Source organism: Puma concolor, chromosome D4 (genome assembly GCF_028749965.1).
Source record: "Puma concolor isolate L17-30 chromosome D4, mPumCon1.1.hap2, whole genome shotgun sequence".
In the NCBI taxonomy this organism is placed as follows: domain Eukaryota; kingdom Metazoa; phylum Chordata; class Mammalia; order Carnivora; family Felidae; genus Puma; species Puma concolor.
Window position 1 is genome coordinate 61077897 of NC_141679.1, and position 21280 is coordinate 61099176.

The window sequence follows — 21280 nt, forward strand, 5'->3', positions numbered from 1 at the left end:
TTCTATGTACTATTCAAATGACACTAGCCTTTCTTACTTTCTTTTGTAATTATATTCTGTTTTATTCCCCTGTAAAACTAGATTAAACCCCTGCTGGGTAAGGACTATATGCTATAGGTCTTCTAACCCTCACAGTGCTTACCACAATGCTGTCCACACGGTGAAGCATGTGATAATGATTTAATGTACTTTTTGCACAAATGCAATATTTAAAAAGGAAAAATAGAAAATCAAAATTCAAATACTTAAGTAAACTACATTTATTACTCATTACCTCAAAATACCTTTGAAGGAGTCCCAGAAGGATAAATTGTTAAAATTAACTTAAAAAGCCAACTAAAGCCTGAATAAAATGTTGCTGCTATTGTTACATTGATAATTGAACAAAGTTTACAAGAAAACTATTACTCCCCAAATTTTAAATGAACAGACAATATACTCTCTCTACTTTTGAGAATTAACCAAGGAAAAAAATAAATTAAAAAAATGAACCAAAGAAAGGTTTGTTCTTGAGGGTAAAAATCAGTTATTCAGCACCCCCCCTTTCCCGTTTCTGTCTCTCCCCACCGCTATCCTTACCCCAAAATACATATACACACACACACACGCACAAACTAGCAGGATATCATCTATGTGGTAGAGCCTCAAAAAACACCTTAGTTCACTCTTTCAGCTGTAGTCTATATGTGGGAAAAAAACCACTTAAAATATTAATGAGTATTGTAGAGATGCAATATTTTGAGAATCACACGTATACTAAGATGTGTATTTTGTTGGACAACTGATGGTTGAGCATCGTTAAAACAAAACATAACTATAGACGTCATTTTCTGGATGAATCTCTTGAGGAACATTTGGAATTGCTGGTATCTCTGGTTCCTCTGCTTTGGGTTTTTCTCTCATTTCTGTAAAATAAAATATGAAAATAGGTTAAATAAATGGTCAACTGGGACAATTGACTAGATTAAAAAACTCTACCTCACACCTTGCACAAAAGCAAATTTCAGATGAATTAAAGATTTAAATATTAAAATACCATAAATGTTGTATAAACAATAAAATTTTCTTATAATCTTAGGATTAGAAACGCCTTTCTAAGCAGGAAACAGATCAGAAACCATAAAGGAAAAGAATGACAAGTTTGAATTACCAAAAATTAAAATTAAAATCTTGTCATGTAGGTGACAAAAACCACTATAAATAAATTTAAACCATAGACAACTGGAAATATATTTACAACTTGTATGTAGGTAAAAGCTTAACTATTACATAGAGATTTTCTAAGTCAATCCAAAAAGATCAAATTTAAAATGGAACAGGAATTCAAACGGGCAATTCTCAAAAGAAAAAATTGAGGAGCGCCTGAGTGACCTGGTCAGTTGAGCGTTCAACTCTTGATTTCAGCTCAGGACATGACCTCGCAGTTCATGAGATATTGCCCTGTGTCAGGCTCTGCGCTGACAGCATGGAGCCTGCTTGCAATTCTATCTCTCCCTCTCTCTCGGCTCCTCCCTGGCTCACGCGTGCATGCTCTCTCTCAAAACAAATAAATACACATTAAAAAAAATAATTTTAAAAAGAAAAAAATCCCCGTTCATGCTCTGTCTCTGTCTCAAAAATAAATAAACGTGAAAAAAAATTAAAAAAGAAAAAGGGGCGCCTGGGTGGCTCAGTCAGTTAAGCGTCCGACTTCGGCTCAAGTCATGATCTCACGGTTCGTGAGTTCGAGCCCCGCTTTGGGCTCTGTGCTGACAGCTCAGAGCCTGGAGCCTGCTTCATATTCTGTGTCTCCCTCTCTCTGACCCTCCCCCGTTGATGCTCTGTCTCTCTCTGTCTCAAAAATAAATAAACGTTTAAAAAAAATTTTTAAAAACATCAAATTTATAACAATCATGAAATTCAAATTCATAATAATACTAATGCCTAGAAGCAGTCATTATCAGAAAAGTGGAAATTAAAACGATTAGGTTGTTTGGGTTTTTTAAAACCTAACACATAGGAAAAGATTTTTTAAATGTAATCATGTGCAGTATTGGGGAAAAAGCACTTACATAAACTCTTGGTTTGTGTGGACTGCTAAAACATTTTGGGAGGCTCATTTGACAGAATGTATCCAAACATTAAATGTGGGTACCCTTTGGCCCAGCATTTCAATTTCTAGGGATTTATCCAATGGTTATAATCAGACACACTTAAGCTCCCAGTGCCTCAGTTTCCTTATCTATAAAATGGGGATAATATTATTTTTCTGGTAAGCTTTTTAACATTGAATAAAATAATTCACACAAAAGATTTTTGTGTGGCACAAAAGATTTTTGTGTGGCACATAGAAAGTGCCAAATAAATGTTAGTTCCAATGATGTTCACTGAACATTGTTGTAATAGTAAAACTTGGCAGTAACCTAAATGTTCATCATTTCAGAGACTGGTTGGATAAATTATTGTACATATAACACAATACCATACAATTGTTACAAAAGATGTCATTAAGATGGCCGTGATATATATTGCATGTGAAAAAATGCAGCTTACACAGAATAGAATGTATTATACTATGTCATTTGTTAAAACAAAGGAAAACAACCTCCAGGATGGGAATCAGAGATAGGAGATGGTATCATGGGGGATTTACTCTATATTCACTTACATATTGCTTTAATTTATCATAATGAACATTTATAATTCATTACTATGAGCCTTTTCTAATCAGTAAAAAGGTATATACTTCCATTTGTTTGGCCAGACAAAACCCCAAACAAGAAAAGCATGAATTAATTGCCCACATTAACCTTGGCAGGAATGAAACTGCTCGAACTGAGCCCTGTGTGGATAAGAAGTGTTTCTCCAACAGGGGCTCCCGTCAGCCCAGGCAGTGTTTCACGTGGCTGCTTTTTACTCTAATGTTTTCACCCTTGAAAACCTGGACCCACTGGAACCCAACTAACCCCATGTCTCTGTTGTAGTTATCTTTTAGGAAAGAGCTTATTTGTTTATAAGCTACCAGAAGGATTTCTTGAGAAAAGGATATGGTCTGCTAGACTCAGGCCACTTCCTATACTGTCTATGGTTTTGTACAAAGAGAATCAAGGTTCTCAGTTATATCCCTGAGGCAAAGGCCAAATTGAAGAAAGATCACATTATTTTAAAAGTGTCATGCTTAGGAGAATGCTTTTCAGGAACAAATACTGAGATAGAAAGGGTTTTTGGCAAACCTGATAAATCCTACAAAAACAAGTTCCCTTTGTAACAGGATCATATCTTGTATCTTTTTTTTTTTAACTTTTTTTTTTTAATTTATTTTTGGGACAGAGAGAGACAGAGCATGAACGGGGGAGGGGCAGAGAGAGAGGGAGACACAGAATCGGAAACAGGCTCCAGGCTCTGAGCCGTCAGCCCAGAGCCTGACGCGGGGCTCGAACTCCCGGACCGCGAGATCGTGACCTGGCTGAAGTCGGACGCTTAACCGACTGCGCCACCCAGGCGCCCCCATATCTTGTATCTTTATAACCCCATTGGCACCTTGTACCATGACTTTACTTGCTTTAGTTTGCTGGGACATTTTAATTCTCAAGAAAAACTTTATTCATCAAGCTTTCTTGTTAATTTAAACTTAATCGTTCTTTAAAATATTTTACACATAATTCATCCTATATTGGGCTTATTTCATTTCACTGGCTAAAGTTTCCCAGAATGGATACTCTGTCAAGTACCTGGTATACACACTTAAATTGCCAATTATTTTAATTCTTTGTAAATGTGCCAAACAGGCCCTGGTTGAATGAAAAACATTTTTTACTTGAAACCAGCTAGTGACATGAATGATACCCTTGTGATAACAGGGGATATCCTAAATTGTGAAAGAAGGCTATAAATCATCACTCTGAGGGATATGGATACCTATGTTGGTGCTCTAATTATAAATGGGGAATCCTATTAAGTGGCAGTTTCACTGACTTGTCCCAACAAACCATCCCTACCTTGAGGAAAAGTATAAACATCCTTAGCATCCTCCTGGTGTGCTTTAGGATCCTGGCCTTGGGGCCCATCTGTTTCTTGGTATGGCTCTGGAAAGCATTCTTGAGGCACATCCTTATTTTTATATGTGTTGGTGGAGAGGTCCTCAGGCCCAGGTGTTTCTTGGTATATTTCAGGCGAAGAGTCTTCAGACTCAGGTGTTTCTTGGTATATTTCAGGTGGATATTCCCCAGCAGCAGGCATTTCTTGGATTGTCTTATGAGAGGGTGCTTTAGGCACAGCAATTTCTTTATATGTTTCATGAGAGAAGTGTTCGGGTTCAACTGTTTCTTGGTGTGTTTTTGTAGAAAGGTCTTTAGGCACAGCTATTTCTTCTGTTTTAGGCAAGAAGCTTTCAATCTCAGCAATTCCTTGATCTGGTTCAGAATTGTATTCCTCAGGTTCAGCTCTTTTCTGGTATGTTTCATGAGCATAGCCTTTAGGCACATCTGGTTTGGTGAATGCTTCGGGAGAGCATCCTTCCAGGTTAGCTATGTCTTCAGTTTTAGAAGGAAGGACTTTGACTACAGCTGTTTCTTGGCACAGTTTAGGAGCGAGATCTTCAGCCATTCTGAAAGGATGGCCTTGAAGTACAGCTATTTCTTGGCACAAGTTAGGAGAGAGGTCTTCAGGTTTAGTCATATCAGGGCACATTCTGGAAGAATGGTTTTGAAGTATGGCTGTTTCTTGGCACATTTTAGAAGAGAGGGCTTCAGGTTCAGCCATATCAGGGCACATTTTGGAAGGATGGCCTTGAAGTACAGCTGTTTCTTGGCATATTTTAGGAGAGAGGGCTTCAGGGTCAGCCATATCTTGGCATGTTTCAGAAGAGTGGTTTTGTATTGCTGTTTCTTGTATCTCGGAAGAATTCGCCTGATGTATAATGCTTTCTTGATCCATTGCAAAAATGTGTTTCTCAGGCACAACTTTTTTGGGAGAGGCTACCAGATAGAGCGCTTCAGTTATAGTCCTAGGCGGTTCAAGTTCTTTCTCCATAGGTGCTAATGCTTTCTCCCTCATGTCCTTTTTAAATTGTGACTGAGGCTCCACCTTCAGGTCTGTGTTTTGTTGTCTCTTTCTGCCTCTTTTATTTCCTTTTCCTATCCTTGGCCTTTTGCATTTTTTCTCTCTGTGAAAGATCAGAATTAGTGTCAGCAATGGGCCTACAGGATTCAAATAAATGCTTAGTAATAACAGCCGCTGGTCTTCCGGCTGCCTTGTTGCATGACCATGAAAAAAATCACTTAATCTCTCTAGGCCTCAACCTCCTTGTTTGTAAAATGAAGGAGCCAGTGCTAGTTGTCAGGAGAGGAGATGTCCCGTAGGGACTTTTTGTCTCTTGACGCCTTGCTCACAAGGAAACTTCTTGGTGAGTGTAGAGAGTATGTGTGTTTGAGAGCATATACTTAAAGATTGGTTATGGAGAACATATAATTGATGTTATAAATTAATAGATTGGCACTGTGGTTTATACAGTGGTCTGTCTGGGTTTAGCATGTGTGAGTTAGTCCCACTATGCCCTGGGTAAACTGATACAATTGCATTTCTGGATCTGCAATCCAGGCACAGCTCCTTGTCTGCACAGCCTGCAGACGGAAGATGTATATCTAATTGCTTATCTAATTCAGTGTCTTGTGTAGAGAATGCTAAAGAGCAGCAATACATGTCAAATGAGACATTCTGTGAGCTGGGTCAAAAGCTTCAAAAACATCTCTTGAGGTAAAGAAGCCTGGTGGAAAGGTACGAGTGGCCATTTTATACCTACTCCAAATGAATAGCTAGATTAAGGATCTAAAAGATAAAAAGATATGCATGGAAATTTCGGCCAATGACAACTCATTAGGTACTGCAACTATAACCAAATACAGATGGCTAATACAGATGGGCTGGTGGTGGGGAGGAAAAGGTACTAAAAATAAACATTTCATCCTTCTTCTAAACCTATTGAAATTCTGTTCCATGCTACCTGCTCCACAGAGCCTCCTCTTGCCAACCACGGGGCTGAAATGCTCTCCTTGCTCAGGATTTATTGTGAAGGCCATGCTTTTAGGTGAGGAACATGAGCTGCCTCATACCGTTGTTACTTGTGGAGAAATATTCTTGTAGTAAATATTCTTATTTTTGTTAGCAAACGAGATAAAACCCGTGCTTTTCTATCTTTGCAGTGCTCGTAAGTCCTTGCGCACTTAAATGTATACCCTATTCTGCCTTTATGTTTGAAATTTCCAAAATTTCCAAAATTTTTTAAAGACTGCCTCCCTAAAACCAGTTTGAAATCAATATTAAAAAGGTAAACATGTAATAAGAGAGTCAAAAATTAATATTAGAAATAATATACAAGAAAATGTTATGTAAAAATGATGGAAAGGCACCTCACCATTTTAAAGTATAATTCCAACTAACAAAGGTAACAGGATAAATTATAAAGTCCTTATTGTCAGATTTTTAAAAGATGGTATATGTGACTTTTTCAGGAAACACTTACTTTATTCTAATATTGAATACTAAATAACTTGTCACATAGATCACTGTATGAGGGAATCTGAGTAATGTTCCATGTTCTTCCTGGTAGTTTTTCAAAAAATGCATATATATCTATGTGGTCTAAAATTTAATCTGAACTCTGTCACTGATCAGCTATGTGATCATGGGTAAGTCACTCAAACTCTCTATGCCTTGGTTTCTTCACAGGCAAAATGGAGTAAATGGTATCTGTCCAACCTCATGCGGTTGTTGTAAGAATCGCATACAATAACTTAGAGGAATGAGTTATTCAAATATAAATTAGTATTCGTATTAATATAGGAAACACTTATAGTGCTTCCTATGTGCCAGGCACTGTTTTAAGTAATTTGCTTATTCTGTTATCTCATATAATCTTCACCTCAATTTATGAGGTAGATACTATTATTATCTCCACTTTGCAGATGACAAAACAGACACACGTTCTTGTCCAAAGTCAAATGGCTAGAAGTGAGGGAGCCACGCTTCAAATGTAGTAGTCATTCTGGCTTTAACAGCCAAGGCTCTTAACCATTACACTCTCCTGCTTCTCTCTGGAACCACTTAGGTTTCGCTGTGTGGTATGTTGTGTAAGAATAGCCCTCAGCTCAGTCGGTTAAGTGTCCGACTTCAGCTCAGGTCATGATCTCGCGGTCCGATCCGTGAGTTTGAGCCCCACGTCGGGCTCTGTGCTGACAGCTCAGAGCCTGGAGCCTGGAGCCTGCTTCGGATTCTGTGTCTCCCTCTCTCTCTGCCCCTCCCCCACTCACGCCCTGTCTCTCTCTGTCTCTCAAAAATAAATAAATGTTAAAAAAAAAAAAAAAAGAGAATAGCCCTCAATAGCACAGAGATATGTCCTAAGAGCATGGCCAGCCAGCTGCCAAGAGGCTCCCCAAGGTGTCCTCTACTTCAGTGACTTTTTCAGCCTTGCTCCCCCCACCCAGCAAGCCCAGAAATCCAATTGGATCAGCACACTGAGACCAGCTCCATTTATCTGGGACAGAACTCATCAATCAGCTGAAAATGGCTGATATATAAACCTAAAAACCAATTTTTAAGTGAACAGTGAGAAATGCAAAGTCACACAGCAGAGGATGCTTGCACTAACAGATGAATGTACTCTTTCTCTGTAGCAGGTATTTGAGAAGCCAAATAATGATCAGAAGGTTGCCCGGAGAGTATGGAATTAGGGAATATAAGGATATTCTTCAACAGAGTCACTTGCCACAGGACTCGAGTACAGAAGTTTCTGCTGTAACACAATATATGCATTCCTGAAAAGCCTCACTTTCAGCAAAATCCTACACTAAAAGTGCAGTGCTTATGGGGGAAAATAGAGTTAAAGCAAACAACTCAAATCTTGTGCAACTTTCTAACACTAACAAAAATAATAATTGGTACTGGGGGAGATATCTTGAGTAGTCCAGATAGGCAGCTTACTATGAGAAGGCTGCCTGGGGGATAGCAAAAATACGCAAAAGCAACAGTTTAAACGCAGGCTTTCAGCTGCTGAGATCCCGTAAATGCCGGTGGTGCTCTGAGCCAGCTGCCATTGGGTTGGGCCCAGGAGGAAGTGCAGCCTACTCGTGGAGAGCTATGGGGGGCTGGTGGTGTCCTCTGGGGAGGGAGCCCTGGATGTGGGCTGAAAAGAACCCTGCTTATGCAGCAGCCAAGCTGAAGGCTTTTCCCTTTCCTGCTGAAGGTTTTAACTGTATTCCTTTTTGATTAGGAAAAATCATGGACCAATACAGCTTCTACATTACACTGACATCATTCTCCTATTTACCAATCATTTGTGAGTTGATTGGTGCTATCGAAACGTGTTATAGCAGAATAGAAGATTCTCAGTCCCCAGGGGGGATTGGTGTCCTTTCTTAAGAAAAGTGCTAAAACATCTATATTGTGTGTTTTTTTTAATGTATATCTATTTTATCTTTGCCACCAAAAGAAACATTTTTCGCAACAATGAAGAAATGCAGATATAACTCCTAATCTAATAATAATATAATAATTATTATTATTATAATAAAAGAGTGCTTAGATCAGTGGTTCTCAACTGGGGGCAATTTTGCCCCTTAGTCCCCCACACCAAGAGACATTTGACAATGTCTGGAGATATTTTTGGTTGCCACAATGCAGGTGGGAGGCGTGCTACTGGTCTCTAGATGCCAGAGATGCTGCTATGCCAGAGATGCTGCATCTACAATGCACACAACAGCCTCCCACATAAAGAATTATCCTATCCACAACATCAATAGTACCCAGGTTGAGAAACCCAGGCTTAGACGAGCTCCTTGGGCTCCCCTTTTCTATCTCCAAGCACCTCCTCTGTTTTCATAGTCATATTTTAAACGGATGCAGTTAGATGCTGTCTCACTTATAATCATGGTCTTGTACTCTCTCCCTAAGGTTATATACAAGTGACTTTGCTTGGAGATTTAAAAACTCCTAAACTTTCCTGTCACTTATTTACATAAAGTGTTTTGGTTTGCTCCATGGAGAGTTAATCGTACTCATTCAATTAGTATTTTACTAACAGAAAGTTTGGAAAACCAGCCAGGAGCTCCTCAAAGGTATCTCCTGCTCCCGACAAGATGCTTCTATGTTTATGTTACCAGAGTAGTAGAAAGAACACCAGGCCTCTCTACAATGGAATTCAACTGCCTGGTGCTTTAATTTAAAAAGAACAGGGATAAAATTCCATTCCCACCACTTCACTAGCTGTGTGATTTTAGGCAAGAGATTGAACCTTTTGGAGATTTGGCTTCTTTTTTTTTCTTTTTGTATAATAGGAATACCAGCTCCTGATTCATGGAATTGTTGGATAAAATATAGTGTGTAAAAGCACTCAGCACTACTTGACGCATAGCATGTACTTGACAAATAGCCATTCCTCTTCCCCTGCAATGATACCATACCCAAATTGCCATTGTGAAGTTTGCTTCTCTTGTGCTTCCTCTTTTCTTTTCCTGAGTTGTTCTCTGTTTCGCAGATTCCAAGTTCCAATGATTTCTGTAGGATCAAGATGGAAGTTATAGGAGATAGTGATCAATTGTGGCATTTATCAGCAAGAGTCCTATGGCAAGGTGGAGACCCCCCCCCCCCCACCCCATCCTGGGTGTCTGTTCTTCTCCTTGCTTTTGAAGGACAAGGACCACATTTTATTCATCCTTATGCCTCCAAAGAATGCCTAGGAGCAAACGCTCAGTAAGCCTTTTTAAATGAAAGGGTCAGTTTTTATACATATGTGTTCTATCAACCCATTAGTTTCTTCAAAATAATTTTACATATTGCACAAACATAAAAGAAAAAAATCAGCCGTGTTCTGCCATCCTTAACATTATAACCTGTTTTCATTTTATTTCTCATATCCATCTAGTCTCCATATTACACAAAGTTGTAATGATAGCATACCATAATTTTATCATTTATTAACCTAACATCATGTCAGAAATATTTTCTAGGGTATAGTCCTCATAATTATAACTTTAATCAAGTTGATGTATTCCCACTTGCCCAGTCATTCCACATGTATTGGTTGTTGCCAATTTTATGGGCTGTTGGGTTTTTTTGTCACGGTAGCTCAAACTATAATAATATTCATGCATGCAGTTTTTTTCCTTTTGAGTTTTTTCCTTAGGATGATGTCTCTCCAAGCTCTTTGGGAAGTTATTATCAAAAGAAAGGTTCTGTTGCCATTTGAGTTTGTGAAAAGTTAATGGGTCTTCTTAGAGCCTGTAAAGTGATGACAAACTTGCATGGAGGGCCCCAAAAGACAGAGCATGCTCCTTGGGCCATAGCAGCTTTTGTTCTTAAGACAGAAGTTCTTAATGATAAATTTGGATTTGGGGGATATTATATGTCTATTTTTATCGATGTCTAATTAATTTACCATTTCCTTCAATTATGAATGTAGGTGACAAACCACAGAAATTTTTGTGCAGTAAGTGACTTTGTCACCAAAAGAAATCACAGATTTTTTCCACATCACATTACAGTTGTTGCAGACACCTAAAAACACAATTTATTTGAGATGATATATTTGATTTGATACAATGCTGTTAGATTCACCATTACTATAATCTTGGTATGTAATGTGTCTATAAATAAACATATATATTACTGTATCACAGTTTTTCATTTTAATAGCTGTATCTTACAATTGCTTCCTTTGGAATTTTATCTATGAATTTTATATATTTTAAATATTTATTATAAAAAGGTATCTATAGATTCCTCAGAGTGCCAAAGGGATCCATGGCACAAAAAATTTTAAGAACTGTCTCAAGACCTAGGGTTCTGCAAAACATTTTGAGAAAGGCTGCTTTAGGATAGACCCAAAACTAAGATTAGGAAGTCAAGAGAATAAGCACTATTAAAGATCTGACAATAGGTAGACCAGATCTCTTTCCAAAAAATTATACCAAATTTACCCTACCATAGAAGTATAGGGGTATAATGGTTGTTTTACCTCAACCGTTCAGTACTGGGTATTTTAACATTACCTTTCACTTAAATATATTATCAAGAATTTATTATGTCCTTGTGTTTCTCTGCTTATTAGAATCTTAATGTATTAGAAGTCACCTCAGAAGGTTATACAGCCCCAATCCTTCCCATCTAAAGTTATATGAACATACTCAATTATGTGCTTTTTGGGGGCCAGATCCATAAAAATTAGGAAAATAATCACAGCCCAGTTCTTCCCAACTGTCACTAAGACATCTTAGTGGCCAGTAGAGACCTCTTAAGATCTCTTTCATTACCTGGAACATGGTTCTCTTCTTGATGAGGACCAGGTGTCTGATGGAGCGTCGAGCGAGATTGGTCCTTTCCCAAATCCATCTTGCTGTTAACTCTTCCTGCTATGTGGTCTGACTTCCACAAACAGCCTTTTTAAAAATATCAAAGCAACTAACAGTTAAACACACACACGCACACACGAGTTTGTCACTTTACTTCCCGCCTAAAAGTTTTATCTGGTTGGACCACAGCTGCTGACTACTTCTACTTTCTTTATCACACTGCACAGGTGTGAGTAGGGGGCATGGTTGGTCCTACTATCTTCATCCTGTAGTATAGTTGCTAGTTATACAGGGAGCCCCACGGCCACAGCCTGGCATCGTGCAGCCTCCGGTACAGCAGTCATTTATTTCTGTCTGCCAAGAAGTGCCTGAGTCTCATGGTCCTTTTTCCAGATGGAAATGGCATAGTGTAGAAAGTGCCCTAGCTGTAAGACCTAACCAGTCCATGTCCTAGAATAAGTCACCTCCCCATTCTGTGGCTCTTTCCTCATTTGCAAAGTAGGTAAATAATTCCTGACTTGCCCACCTCACAGAGTTCTTGTGAAAAAGTGAAAATCATGAATGTGAAAATTATGAAGCTATGAAATTAACCTTACGTTATTTTCCTGCATGTGGCACTATTACCTTAATCTGTTGCAAAATAAATTTCACACGTGTATATGCTGTGAAATTTAGATAATAGACCCAAGGAACCAAATTAGGAATTCAAAGCAAATTTGAACCCTTTTCTGCTCACCTGATCATTCACAAGTGCCTCAAGATGACTAGTGAAATCCACTGTTACTCATCCAGGGAAGGGCAAAAAGAATTTCTTAATGAAAATATGACCATGTTATGTCACAGAAATTAAGTTGAAACCAAAGGAATTACCCCATCCCCAGTTGGTTACCCCATTTGAGAAGGTAAGGAAGCACAGAGGACTATGGCTGTTCAAGTAGGGAAGAACCACTGAACACACCCTGCTATGAGCAGCCTTTCTGAGAGATGCAGGAGCAGCAGTATTCTAGAGTCATAGATTGGATTGAAGAGAGTTTGAATTCCAAAGTTGCTTAGTTCGGCAAGTTAGATAGTCTAGGGGCCACTTTACCAATCTACAGCATGGGGACAGTATTGGTATCTATCTTGTGGTGTTATTGGGGTGATTAAATCAAATGGTCTGTATAAAACATTTTATATATGCCTGGAATATTGAATTTGCTTAACAAGTATTAGCTGCTTTTATTAATAATAAAATACAGTAACCAGATTTTGCTAAACCAAGTCATAGTTTTAAATGTGCTAAAGAAACTCAGGAAATCTGAAAAGAATCCTTTATAAAGAGAAAAACTTTAAAAAGTGAATATGTGCCCCCTACTTCTCTAGACTCTTAAGGCATTAGAAGTGAAAGGGCCCTTGGGGCACCTGTGGCTCAGTCGGTTGAGCATCCAACTTCAGCTCAGGTCAGGATCTCACGGTTCGTGAGTTCGAGCCCGGCGTCAGGCTCTGTGCTGACAGCTCAGAACCTGAAGCCTGCTTTGGATTCTGTGTCTCCCTCTCCCTGCCACTCCCCTGCTCACCCTGTCTCTCTCTCTCTCTCTCTCTCTCTCTCTCAAAAATAAACATTAAAAAAAGAAGTGGAAGGGGCCCAAAACCATCTAGTTCCTTCCCCCCACTTTATATATAGATAAATTGAGAGTCAAGGAGAGGAATGATTTGCCTGCCCCAAATTGTCTTACATTGTGCTGACAGCACCTCTCACTGATTATAAGACAGGTCATCTTTTCAGGTTTGATCTTGGCTGGGTATGAAAATGTATGTGTAGTGTGAACATATGAGAGAAATGAGCTTTTCAAACACACTGTTAAGTATTGAGAATTATATAACAAACACCCACGTACCCAGCACTCAAACTTAATGTGGTTTTCAGTCACCATATCCTAACACTTTGAGTTTCTCAGTTCTCCAGCCTTTCCCATAAGAAAAGATCTAAAATCTCTGATAACCTCAGGGAGTCTCTATTCAAAGGATTCCTAGAGGGAATGGAAGGTGTTGTCTGTAATTCGTCTCTCCATAACTTTTGGATTTTCAGATACAGGGTTTAAAGAAATCAAATACAAATTAAAGTAATTTTGAAAATTATAAAATAGTAGTGTTTTATCATTTAAACTGGCATTAAATTTTTTTTTAATGTTTGTTTATTTTTGAGAGAGAGAGAGAGCAGGGGAGGAGCAGAGAGAGGGAGACACAGAATCTGAAACAGGCTCCAGGCTCCGAGCTGTCAGCACAGAGCCTGATGCGGAGCTCGAAGGCACCAACTGAGAGATCATGACCTCAGCCAAAGTCAGATGCTTAAGTAAGCCATCCAGGCGCCCCTAAACTGGCATTTTAAATATTGATCCCTTTATTTGAGATGCTTTCATTCTTACAGGTTGCTTCTTATGATACCTCAATAAAATAACCTTATAAACTATCTCTGGGGTACCTTACAGAAGATGCAGAAGTACTTCTTAATTAGAATTATCTTTACTCTTGGAGCGTCTGGGTGGCTCAGTTGGTTAAGCACCCGACTTTGACTCAGGTCATGATCTCACGGTCCGTGAGTTCAAACCCCACTCCGGACTCTGTGTTGACAGCTCAGAGCCTGGAACCTGCTTCAGATTCTGGGTCTCCCTCTTTCTCTGCCCTGCTCCTGCTCACGCTCTCTCTCTCTCTCTCTCAAAAATAAATAAAGATTTAAAAAATTAAAAAAATTTATCCTTACTCAGGGCTTATTACATTCAGTTCAATGATTCAGCAAACCTTAGGGAACGCCTCATATTGTGCACATGTTGAGCAACAATGTCAGGATGCAAAGACTGACAGATGTAGTTCCTGGATTCTGTACACCGTACACTTGAGGTATATATATCCACATCTTGATTGCAAAGAGCTAATAGACTGTCTACCCTGTTGCAACCTTCCTAAGTTGATTTCACCCCTGCCTGTTCCCTGTATCTGGGAGCAGAGTGTGGAGGGACTATAAGAGGGTGGGGACTTGAGTTAACAGTAAATAGAGCCAATTTTGGGTGGGGGAGGACAGTGGAAAGAATTCAAAGCAAAGTAGATTGGAAGCCAGGCAAGGTGTCTTTGATGTGATAAGCAGGCCAGAGCAGGAACTTGTTTGGGACACAGAAGTAGCCACATAGTAAGTTCACAAGCCATAGTTCATTGTCCCTTCTCCCTATGGAAAACTCTGGAGTCATTACCAGAATGTGAGATGTTAGCCATTAAATTAAAGGGTGGATATTTTTAAACAAATGCTACCTTGTTCTATAGTTACTTGCATATATACACAAAACCTCTTTTTAAGCCACAAACTCTTAGAGGGTAGTTACCTCTCCTGATTCACCTTTCCATCCCCACAGTTTAATCCAGTGGGAGGCTGCCACAGTGGTTCCCCATAAATATCCACACTCTTGTATGCAGGGCAGGAAGCCTGTGAAGGCACTTTATACACTCAGAGGACTTGACGTGGCTGTGACTTAATAATAGTAATCCCATCATCTGTTCTGGAACTCTGCCTACTGTCATTCACTGGCACCGTCCTATGTACTGGCGATATGGCAGCTAAAAGACAAAAGTTCCTGCCCTTACAGAGCCTACAGTCTAGTGGGGAGAGATAACCACTAAGCAAACTTAAAATATATACATATGTAATATATCAGATGGTGATAAGTGTTTTGGAGAAAACTGAGCAGGGAACAGCAGGCTGAGGAATGAGGGGGAAAGTTGATGCTGGTTGCTATTGAAATAGGGTGAGGGGCACTTAGGTGGCTCAGTCAGTTAAGCATCTGACTCTTGATTTTGGCTCAGGTTATGATCTCATGGTTCGGTTCATGAGTCTGAGCCCCGTGTCGGGCTCTGTGCTGACAGTGAGGAGCCTGCTCAGGATTCGCTCTTTCCCTCTCTCTCTCTCTGCCTCTCCCCGCCCTGCCCTCTCTGTCTCAAATAAATAAACTTTAAAATAACTAACTAACTAACTAACTAACTAACTAACTAACTAAATAAATAGGGTGATTAGGGAGGGCTTAACAGAAAGGGTAACAGTTGAACAGAATTGACAGAAGTGAGGGGCCAGCCAGGCTGATAGCTGGGAGGGCATTCTAGGCAAAGGGACACCAGCAAAATGGTCGGTGGTGGTAGGAAGTAGGTTCAGAGAGGTAAGTTTGTTGCACCATGTAGGGATTTCTACTCTGATTGAGATGGATAGTCATGGGATGGTTTTGAAGAGAAGAGTGATATGATCTGATTTATATTTTTTAAGGATTATTCTGACTACTGTGTGGCGAATAGACTCTTAGCAGCAGGAAAGGAGGTGGAAGCAGGGAGACCAGTTAAAAGGGTCTTGCAGTCGGGCGCCTGGGTGGCGCAGTCGGTTAAGCGTCCGACTTCAGCCAGGTCACGATCTCGCGGTCCGTGAGTTCGAGCCCCGCGTCGGGCTCTGGGCTGATGGCTCAGAGCCTGGAGCCTGTTTCCGATTCTGTGTCTCCCTCTCTCTCTGCCCCTCCCCCGTTCATGCTCTGTCTCTCTCTGTCCCAAAAATAAATAAACGTTGAAAAAAAAAAAAAAAAAGTTTTAAAAAAAAAGGGTCTTGCAGTCATCCCAGTGAGTGGTGATGAAGCCTTGCACTGTGATGGGAGTGGTGAAGAAGTGATCAGATTCTAGAGTAGCTTCTAAATTGGAGGTGGAGTGAGAGACAGTCAAAGACTAAGAGTTTTGGTCTGAGCAGCTGGAAGACAGAGTTACCACGAATATATGAGGAAGGCTGGGAGGAGCAAGCTTGAAGAAGATGATTGGAGTTTAGTTTGGGACATGTTAACAGATTAGGGAGAAAACAGGGGAGGAGCAGCCAGAGAAGCAGAGGACAACCGGAAAAGTAAAGTATCCCAGAAGCCACAGGGAAAAAAACATTTCAAGAAGAAGTGGGTAATCAATTGTGGTGAATTTTGCTAACGAGTAGAATAGAAGAAGGGTTGAGGGTTGTCTCTTTCCTAACAGTTCAATTCAATCAATTACAGACTGTGGAGCCCAGAGAGGTTGTTACTTGGTCAAGGTCATACAGGCAGGACCAGCTACCTAATTTGCAGGGCCCAGTGCACAATGAAGATGCACAGCTCCTCTTTCAAAAATTAAGAAAGTCAAGTCAGCTACAGCAGAAAATTAAACTCCACACAGGGCCCTATTTCACAAGTGTTTCGCCGGATCCTTGTGGCAGACATAAAACAGATCTTCATGTTTCAGATCAAGACACTGGTGCTAAGTATCGAGTGATTTAAGGTCACAGAGCTAGACTGGCAGTGTAAGTGTGGAACCTGGGCCTTCAGCCTCCTGGTCCAGCCTTCTTCCCACAAGATCAAACCAGGTATTGAGGGAGAGAATTGCTTTCCTGCCTCCTAACTCTGGAGCAAGTTTATTTTGTGTGTGTGTGTGTGTGTGTGTGTGTGTGTGTGTGTGTGTTTTAATGTTTATTTTGAGAGAGAGAGAGCGAGAGCACAATTAAAGACTGGGAAGAGAGAAAGGGAGAGAGAGAAAGAATCCCAAGCAGAGAATCTCTGTGCCGCCAGTGTAAAGCCCAACTGACTCAGGGCTCCGACTCATGAACTGTGAGATCATGACCAGCCAACATCAAAAGTTGGATGCTTAACCACTGAGTCACCCAGGCACCCCTGGAGCAAGTTTAAATATTGAGGCCTTGTTCATGCATTTCAGAGGGCTGATTGAACTGGGAAGGTGTGGGAGGAAGGAAACATTGCTAAGAACTTCTGCCCCAGGGCTCTGATGATGGGGGTCAGAGGGGAGCACGGGATACTATCTAGTCAAAAACGTGATCTAATAAAAGTGCTCCAAAGCTCATGTAGTTTTAGGCTATACTGATGTAATTATAAAGCCCCCACACGAGGGGTAGATCAGAGTCCTGCTACACTTTGGTTTGTCATACCACACCTAGAACATCAGGCTGTGAGGACCATGTGAGTGGTATTTGAGAATGTGTACAAGAAAGAGCAAAGGGTATGTAGCTGTACCATTTCCTGGCTGTGTAATTAGGGGGTAGGGGTGGAAATCGCTCAGTTCTTTCTAACCCTCGGTTTCTTTACTTGTAAGACAAAAAAAGTAAAATCTCACAGGGATTCTGTGAGGATGAAAGTGATCGTGAGAGCTTCTTGTAAAATGAAAAGCACCGTGTAGATCGGAGTGCTATAAACTTGGGTGGTGTGCATAGTATTATTGGAGTGTTCTAATGGTGCACCTAGGCATTTTCCTAGAGTGCGGTTGGGTAGACAAATGAAGGAAGGGAAGATATTGTGCATTTATTTCTCTTAGCGTTCCTTCCTTGCTAAAATCCTTTTCCAAAGCTTTTGAATTATTTTCAAAGAGTGTGGATCAAGCTTTGTTTTCCTAAGTGGGGAGGAAGAGTTTCTGGTTTCCTTCTCTCACAGTCTGTTGATGCATGATAAATGAGTTCTGTCTCTGCTAAAACAGATGCTGCTGTACTCACAGTGATAACACGGTCTATGACTTTAGAATGGCGGTAACCTGACTTTCAATTTAGTTTGTTCCAAAGTTCCTCCTCTGGCATCCTCCCCCAAGGCTTCTTTCTATTTCTAAATGTACAGACAAATAAGCATCTCTGGATTAGCTGTGAGTGGTGGTTTATGTGGGGAAGAACAATTCTGCTCCCACCTTGAGCCCCCATTCCATCTCTATCCTTTCTTTCCCCAACTTCCCAAACTCCACTATACTAGCTTGACCTCTTCCCCCCCCCCCAATACATCCTAGATTCCTTCACACTTGCAGTCTAGTTTTTCTTTCCACATATTGTTCTCTCATGCCTCATCAGTGACTTCCTAGTGGCCCCTCCACAGTTCTCTCTGACCTCCTATAGCTCGTGATTCCTCCTGGCACTTGCACTCTCCTGGAAACCTGCCCTGCCCTTGGCATCTGTGGCGGTGCGTTCTTCCCCTTTCTCCCTCTTCCTCATCCTTGCTCCCAGGCTTCTCTTTCACATCCCTAGATGTAGGAGGTATTTCCCAAGGATGACTCCCTGATCTTTTCTCTGTATACTCCCACCCTTCTTAGATGGTTGATCCAACCGTATCCCTTTAGCTATTATCTCTGTACAGATATCTTCTAAATAAATATTAGTCTGAGTTCTAAGCTCACGTGTTCTTGGATACCATTCATTATGGAATATCCCACTGCACCTCAAACTTAGCATAGCGAAAAGCAAAATTTATCCTCCCCGTAAGACCAGTCTCTGATTTCTTTCTGCTAGGGTAGTGGCGCCACGTTCCTGGTCATCCAGCTGTAAACCTTCACAATTGTCTTGGCCTCTGCCTCCTCACTGGACACAGCCTCCAGCTGGGCACAGTTCAGTGAATTTCGTCTTCCCAGTGTCCCACATGTTCATTCCCTTTTATCCTTCCCCATGCCACCATCCCAGAGGGGAACCTCAGCTTCTCATTGGAAGTACTGGAAAAGCTTCCTAAATGGTTTATCTGCTTCCATTTTCCCTCACCTTCCCCAGACTGTCCTGCACTAACAGCCAGAACATTCCCCCTATGGCTGACTCAGTACTGGCTCACTTGGTACTCGGTTCTACTCTTTGTAGCATACTGTAAAGTGTGAGTAATACTTGCAAGATAAAGACTCAATTTTTCAGCCTGGCCTTTAAAACCAACTTCCCAACCTTCCCTCCCATTCCTTTCCTGAAAATACCCCCACACTGTTCTGATTAAACGGTGCTTTGCCCTCCCTGTTTGGCTGTGGCTCGTTCTAACATCCACAGTACCTTTATTCACACCTCCTGACTGTTCAGTGCTCCTCCCTGTGTCTGTCCATCCAGATCCTGAGTGCCTCCATCACAAAGACTTTGATGCCAGGTACTGAGTGCCTCCATCACAAAGCCTTTGATGATGATGGTGATGATGATATGTTAGTCACTTTATAATAGGTACCTGAAATTTTACATATATTATCTCATTTCATTTGTCCAACTCATAGTATCCCCATTTCACTGGTAAGGACATTAGTGGTTTGAAGAGATTAGGTTATATCCCAAGATCATGTAAGCTCATAAATGCCAGAGTTAGGGCTCAAAACCAAGGTAGGCTGTCTGTAAAGTTCAGATTTCACCATTCTGTTCTACGACCTTTTCCTACCTAGAAGTGATCTCTCCTGTCTGAGCTATAATCACACTTGATTTGAACTTTTGTATGATAAATATCACATAATATTTTTAATTTTGTTGTTCACATGTATACATCTTTGCTACAATATTCATTCAGCAAACAGATAATGGACATTTATTGCCAGCCTCTTCACTAAGAATTGGTGACATAGAGAAGAATGAAACAAAAGTCCTTTCCCTCAAGAAACTCAGTCTGATTGAGGACGAGAGACAACAAGTAAATCTGAATTATAATACAGTGTGGTAATTTTAATATTGATATTTCCAAATGTTCTGAGAGTAGAAAAGGAGTGCTAATTCTACTGCCACAGAAGTGGAAAGATAAGGATATTATATCGTGTACCCTACGGCTGTAATTCTTATTCAGAACTGCCATGGTATGAATTTGTACTGGTCAACAAGTAGAATTGGGGAAATGAAGAGGTTTTGTACGTATGTGATGGTATTGTGGGATTTCTTTCACTTTATAATTCGTTTCACAATAATAGTAATAATAATAATAATAGTCAATGTTTATTGAACACTTGCTTACTATATCCCAAGCACCATTTTAAGCACTTCATATATAATTAATTTAGTCTCTACAACATCCTTTAAGGTAAGTAACTATTGATATCCTTGTTTTATAGATGAAGAGACTGAAGCACAGGCATTGACCCTGTGCCATAATTCACCCACCTAGTAAGTGGCACAGCTGGGTGGGTAGGATCTAGGAGACCATACATTTAACCCTCTTGCTCTCCTACCTCTCAATTTTACTTCCTTCACATTTAATAAAATAAAGTAGCAATATATGTTATTTTCTTTTCCAATCCCCTCTCTCTTCTGTCTTCCCCTTTTCCCTCTCCCTCATGCTTTCCCTCTTTTTGCCATTTGTTGACTATCTATTCTGCCCCAAACAATGCAGGGTGTCAGGGATACAGAGGCAAATCTAAAATTTTTTTAATGTTTATTTATTTTTGACAGAGAGAGAGATAGACAGAGCATGAGCAGGGGAGGGGCAGAGAGAGGGAGGCACAGAATCCAAAGCAGGCTCCAGGCTTTGAGCTGTCAGCACAGAGCCCAATGTGGGGCTCAAACTGACAGACTGTGAGATCATGACCTGAGCTGAAGTCGGATGCTCAACCGACTGAGCACCCAGGCTCTCCTACAAAGGCAAATCTAAAAAAACAGCATACACAGAAAAGTAAGGGAACACAGATGAGGAACACTAGCCATGATGGAGAGAGAGGGTCAAAGAAGTCTTCCTGGAATTGATGACCTTGAGCTTAGTTTTGAAGAGTGAATAGAAATTAACTATAGTGACACAGCAAGGCTGGGAGCCACAACCACAGGCTCTGGAGTCTGATCTATGTTCATTCCAATCAAGTTGTGTACAACCTTGGGAAAGTTACTTAAAATCTTCCAGCTTCAATCCCCTCATATATGGAATGGGCATTATAACACCTACCTCTCATGACTATTATGGAAATTTTAAATGATGAATTATGGAAAGCATCCAGCTCACAGCCAACCTTAATGCTCTGGCTGTTATTATGATTGTTCATAATCTCACTAGTAGTAAGTGAAATAGAACAGCTAGATAATAAGGCTGAGCAAAACAATAGAGTCATTTTCTGGATAAGGAAATGGAGATCCAGAGGGAGGCCTATGTCACACAGGCTTAGTGACGGTTGGAACTGGAATCTGGATCCTTCAAGAGTTCTACCGTTTTCCCTTCACTTGTCTGGTATTCTAAACTCTCCTGTCGATA

At 40.4% G+C, this 21280-nt stretch overlaps 1 protein-coding gene across 3 annotated transcripts; it reads right to left on the minus strand.

The window, feature by feature from the left end:
- Nucleotides 1–242: 242 nt before the first annotated feature.
- HEMGN (hemogen) lies at nt 243–19246 on the minus strand. 3 transcript variants are annotated; one of them, XM_086683568.1, is made up of 6 exons: nt 19129–19218; nt 17836–17941; nt 11283–11408; nt 9435–9528; nt 3978–5143; nt 243–905 (listed from the first exon to the last, which is right to left on the minus strand). In XM_086683568.1, exons 3-6 carry the CDS (start codon nt 11359–11361, stop codon nt 799–801), a joined length of 1446 nt encoding a protein of 481 aa, XP_086539694.1. In that variant the 5' UTR covers nt 11362–11408; nt 17836–17941; nt 19129–19218; the 3' UTR covers nt 243–798. The 3 variants fall into 3 exon arrangements, with proteins under 3 accessions (XP_086539694.1, XP_086539693.1, XP_025770327.1); XM_086683567.1 differs by lacking the exon at nt 17836–17941 and having other exon boundaries at nt 19129–19246; XM_025914542.2 differs by lacking the exons at nt 17836–17941; nt 19129–19218 and adding an exon at nt 14675–14800.
- Nucleotides 19247–21280: the final 2034 nt, after the last annotated feature.

Excerpts from the sequence above, each read along its gene's own strand:
- HEMGN (XM_086683567.1), bottom strand. The coding sequence starts at position 11,361 with ATGGATTTGGGAAAGGACCAATCTCGCTCGACGCTCCATCAGACACCT. Across the intron at positions 9,529-11,282 it reads AGAAGAGAACCATGTTCCAG|AAATCATTGGAACTTGGAAT; the intron begins GTAATGAAAGAG and ends TTGATCCTACAG. Across the intron at positions 5,144-9,434 it reads ACTTCACAATGGCAATTTGG|AGAGAAAAAATGCAAAAGGC; the intron begins GTATGGTATCAT and ends GATCTTTCACAG.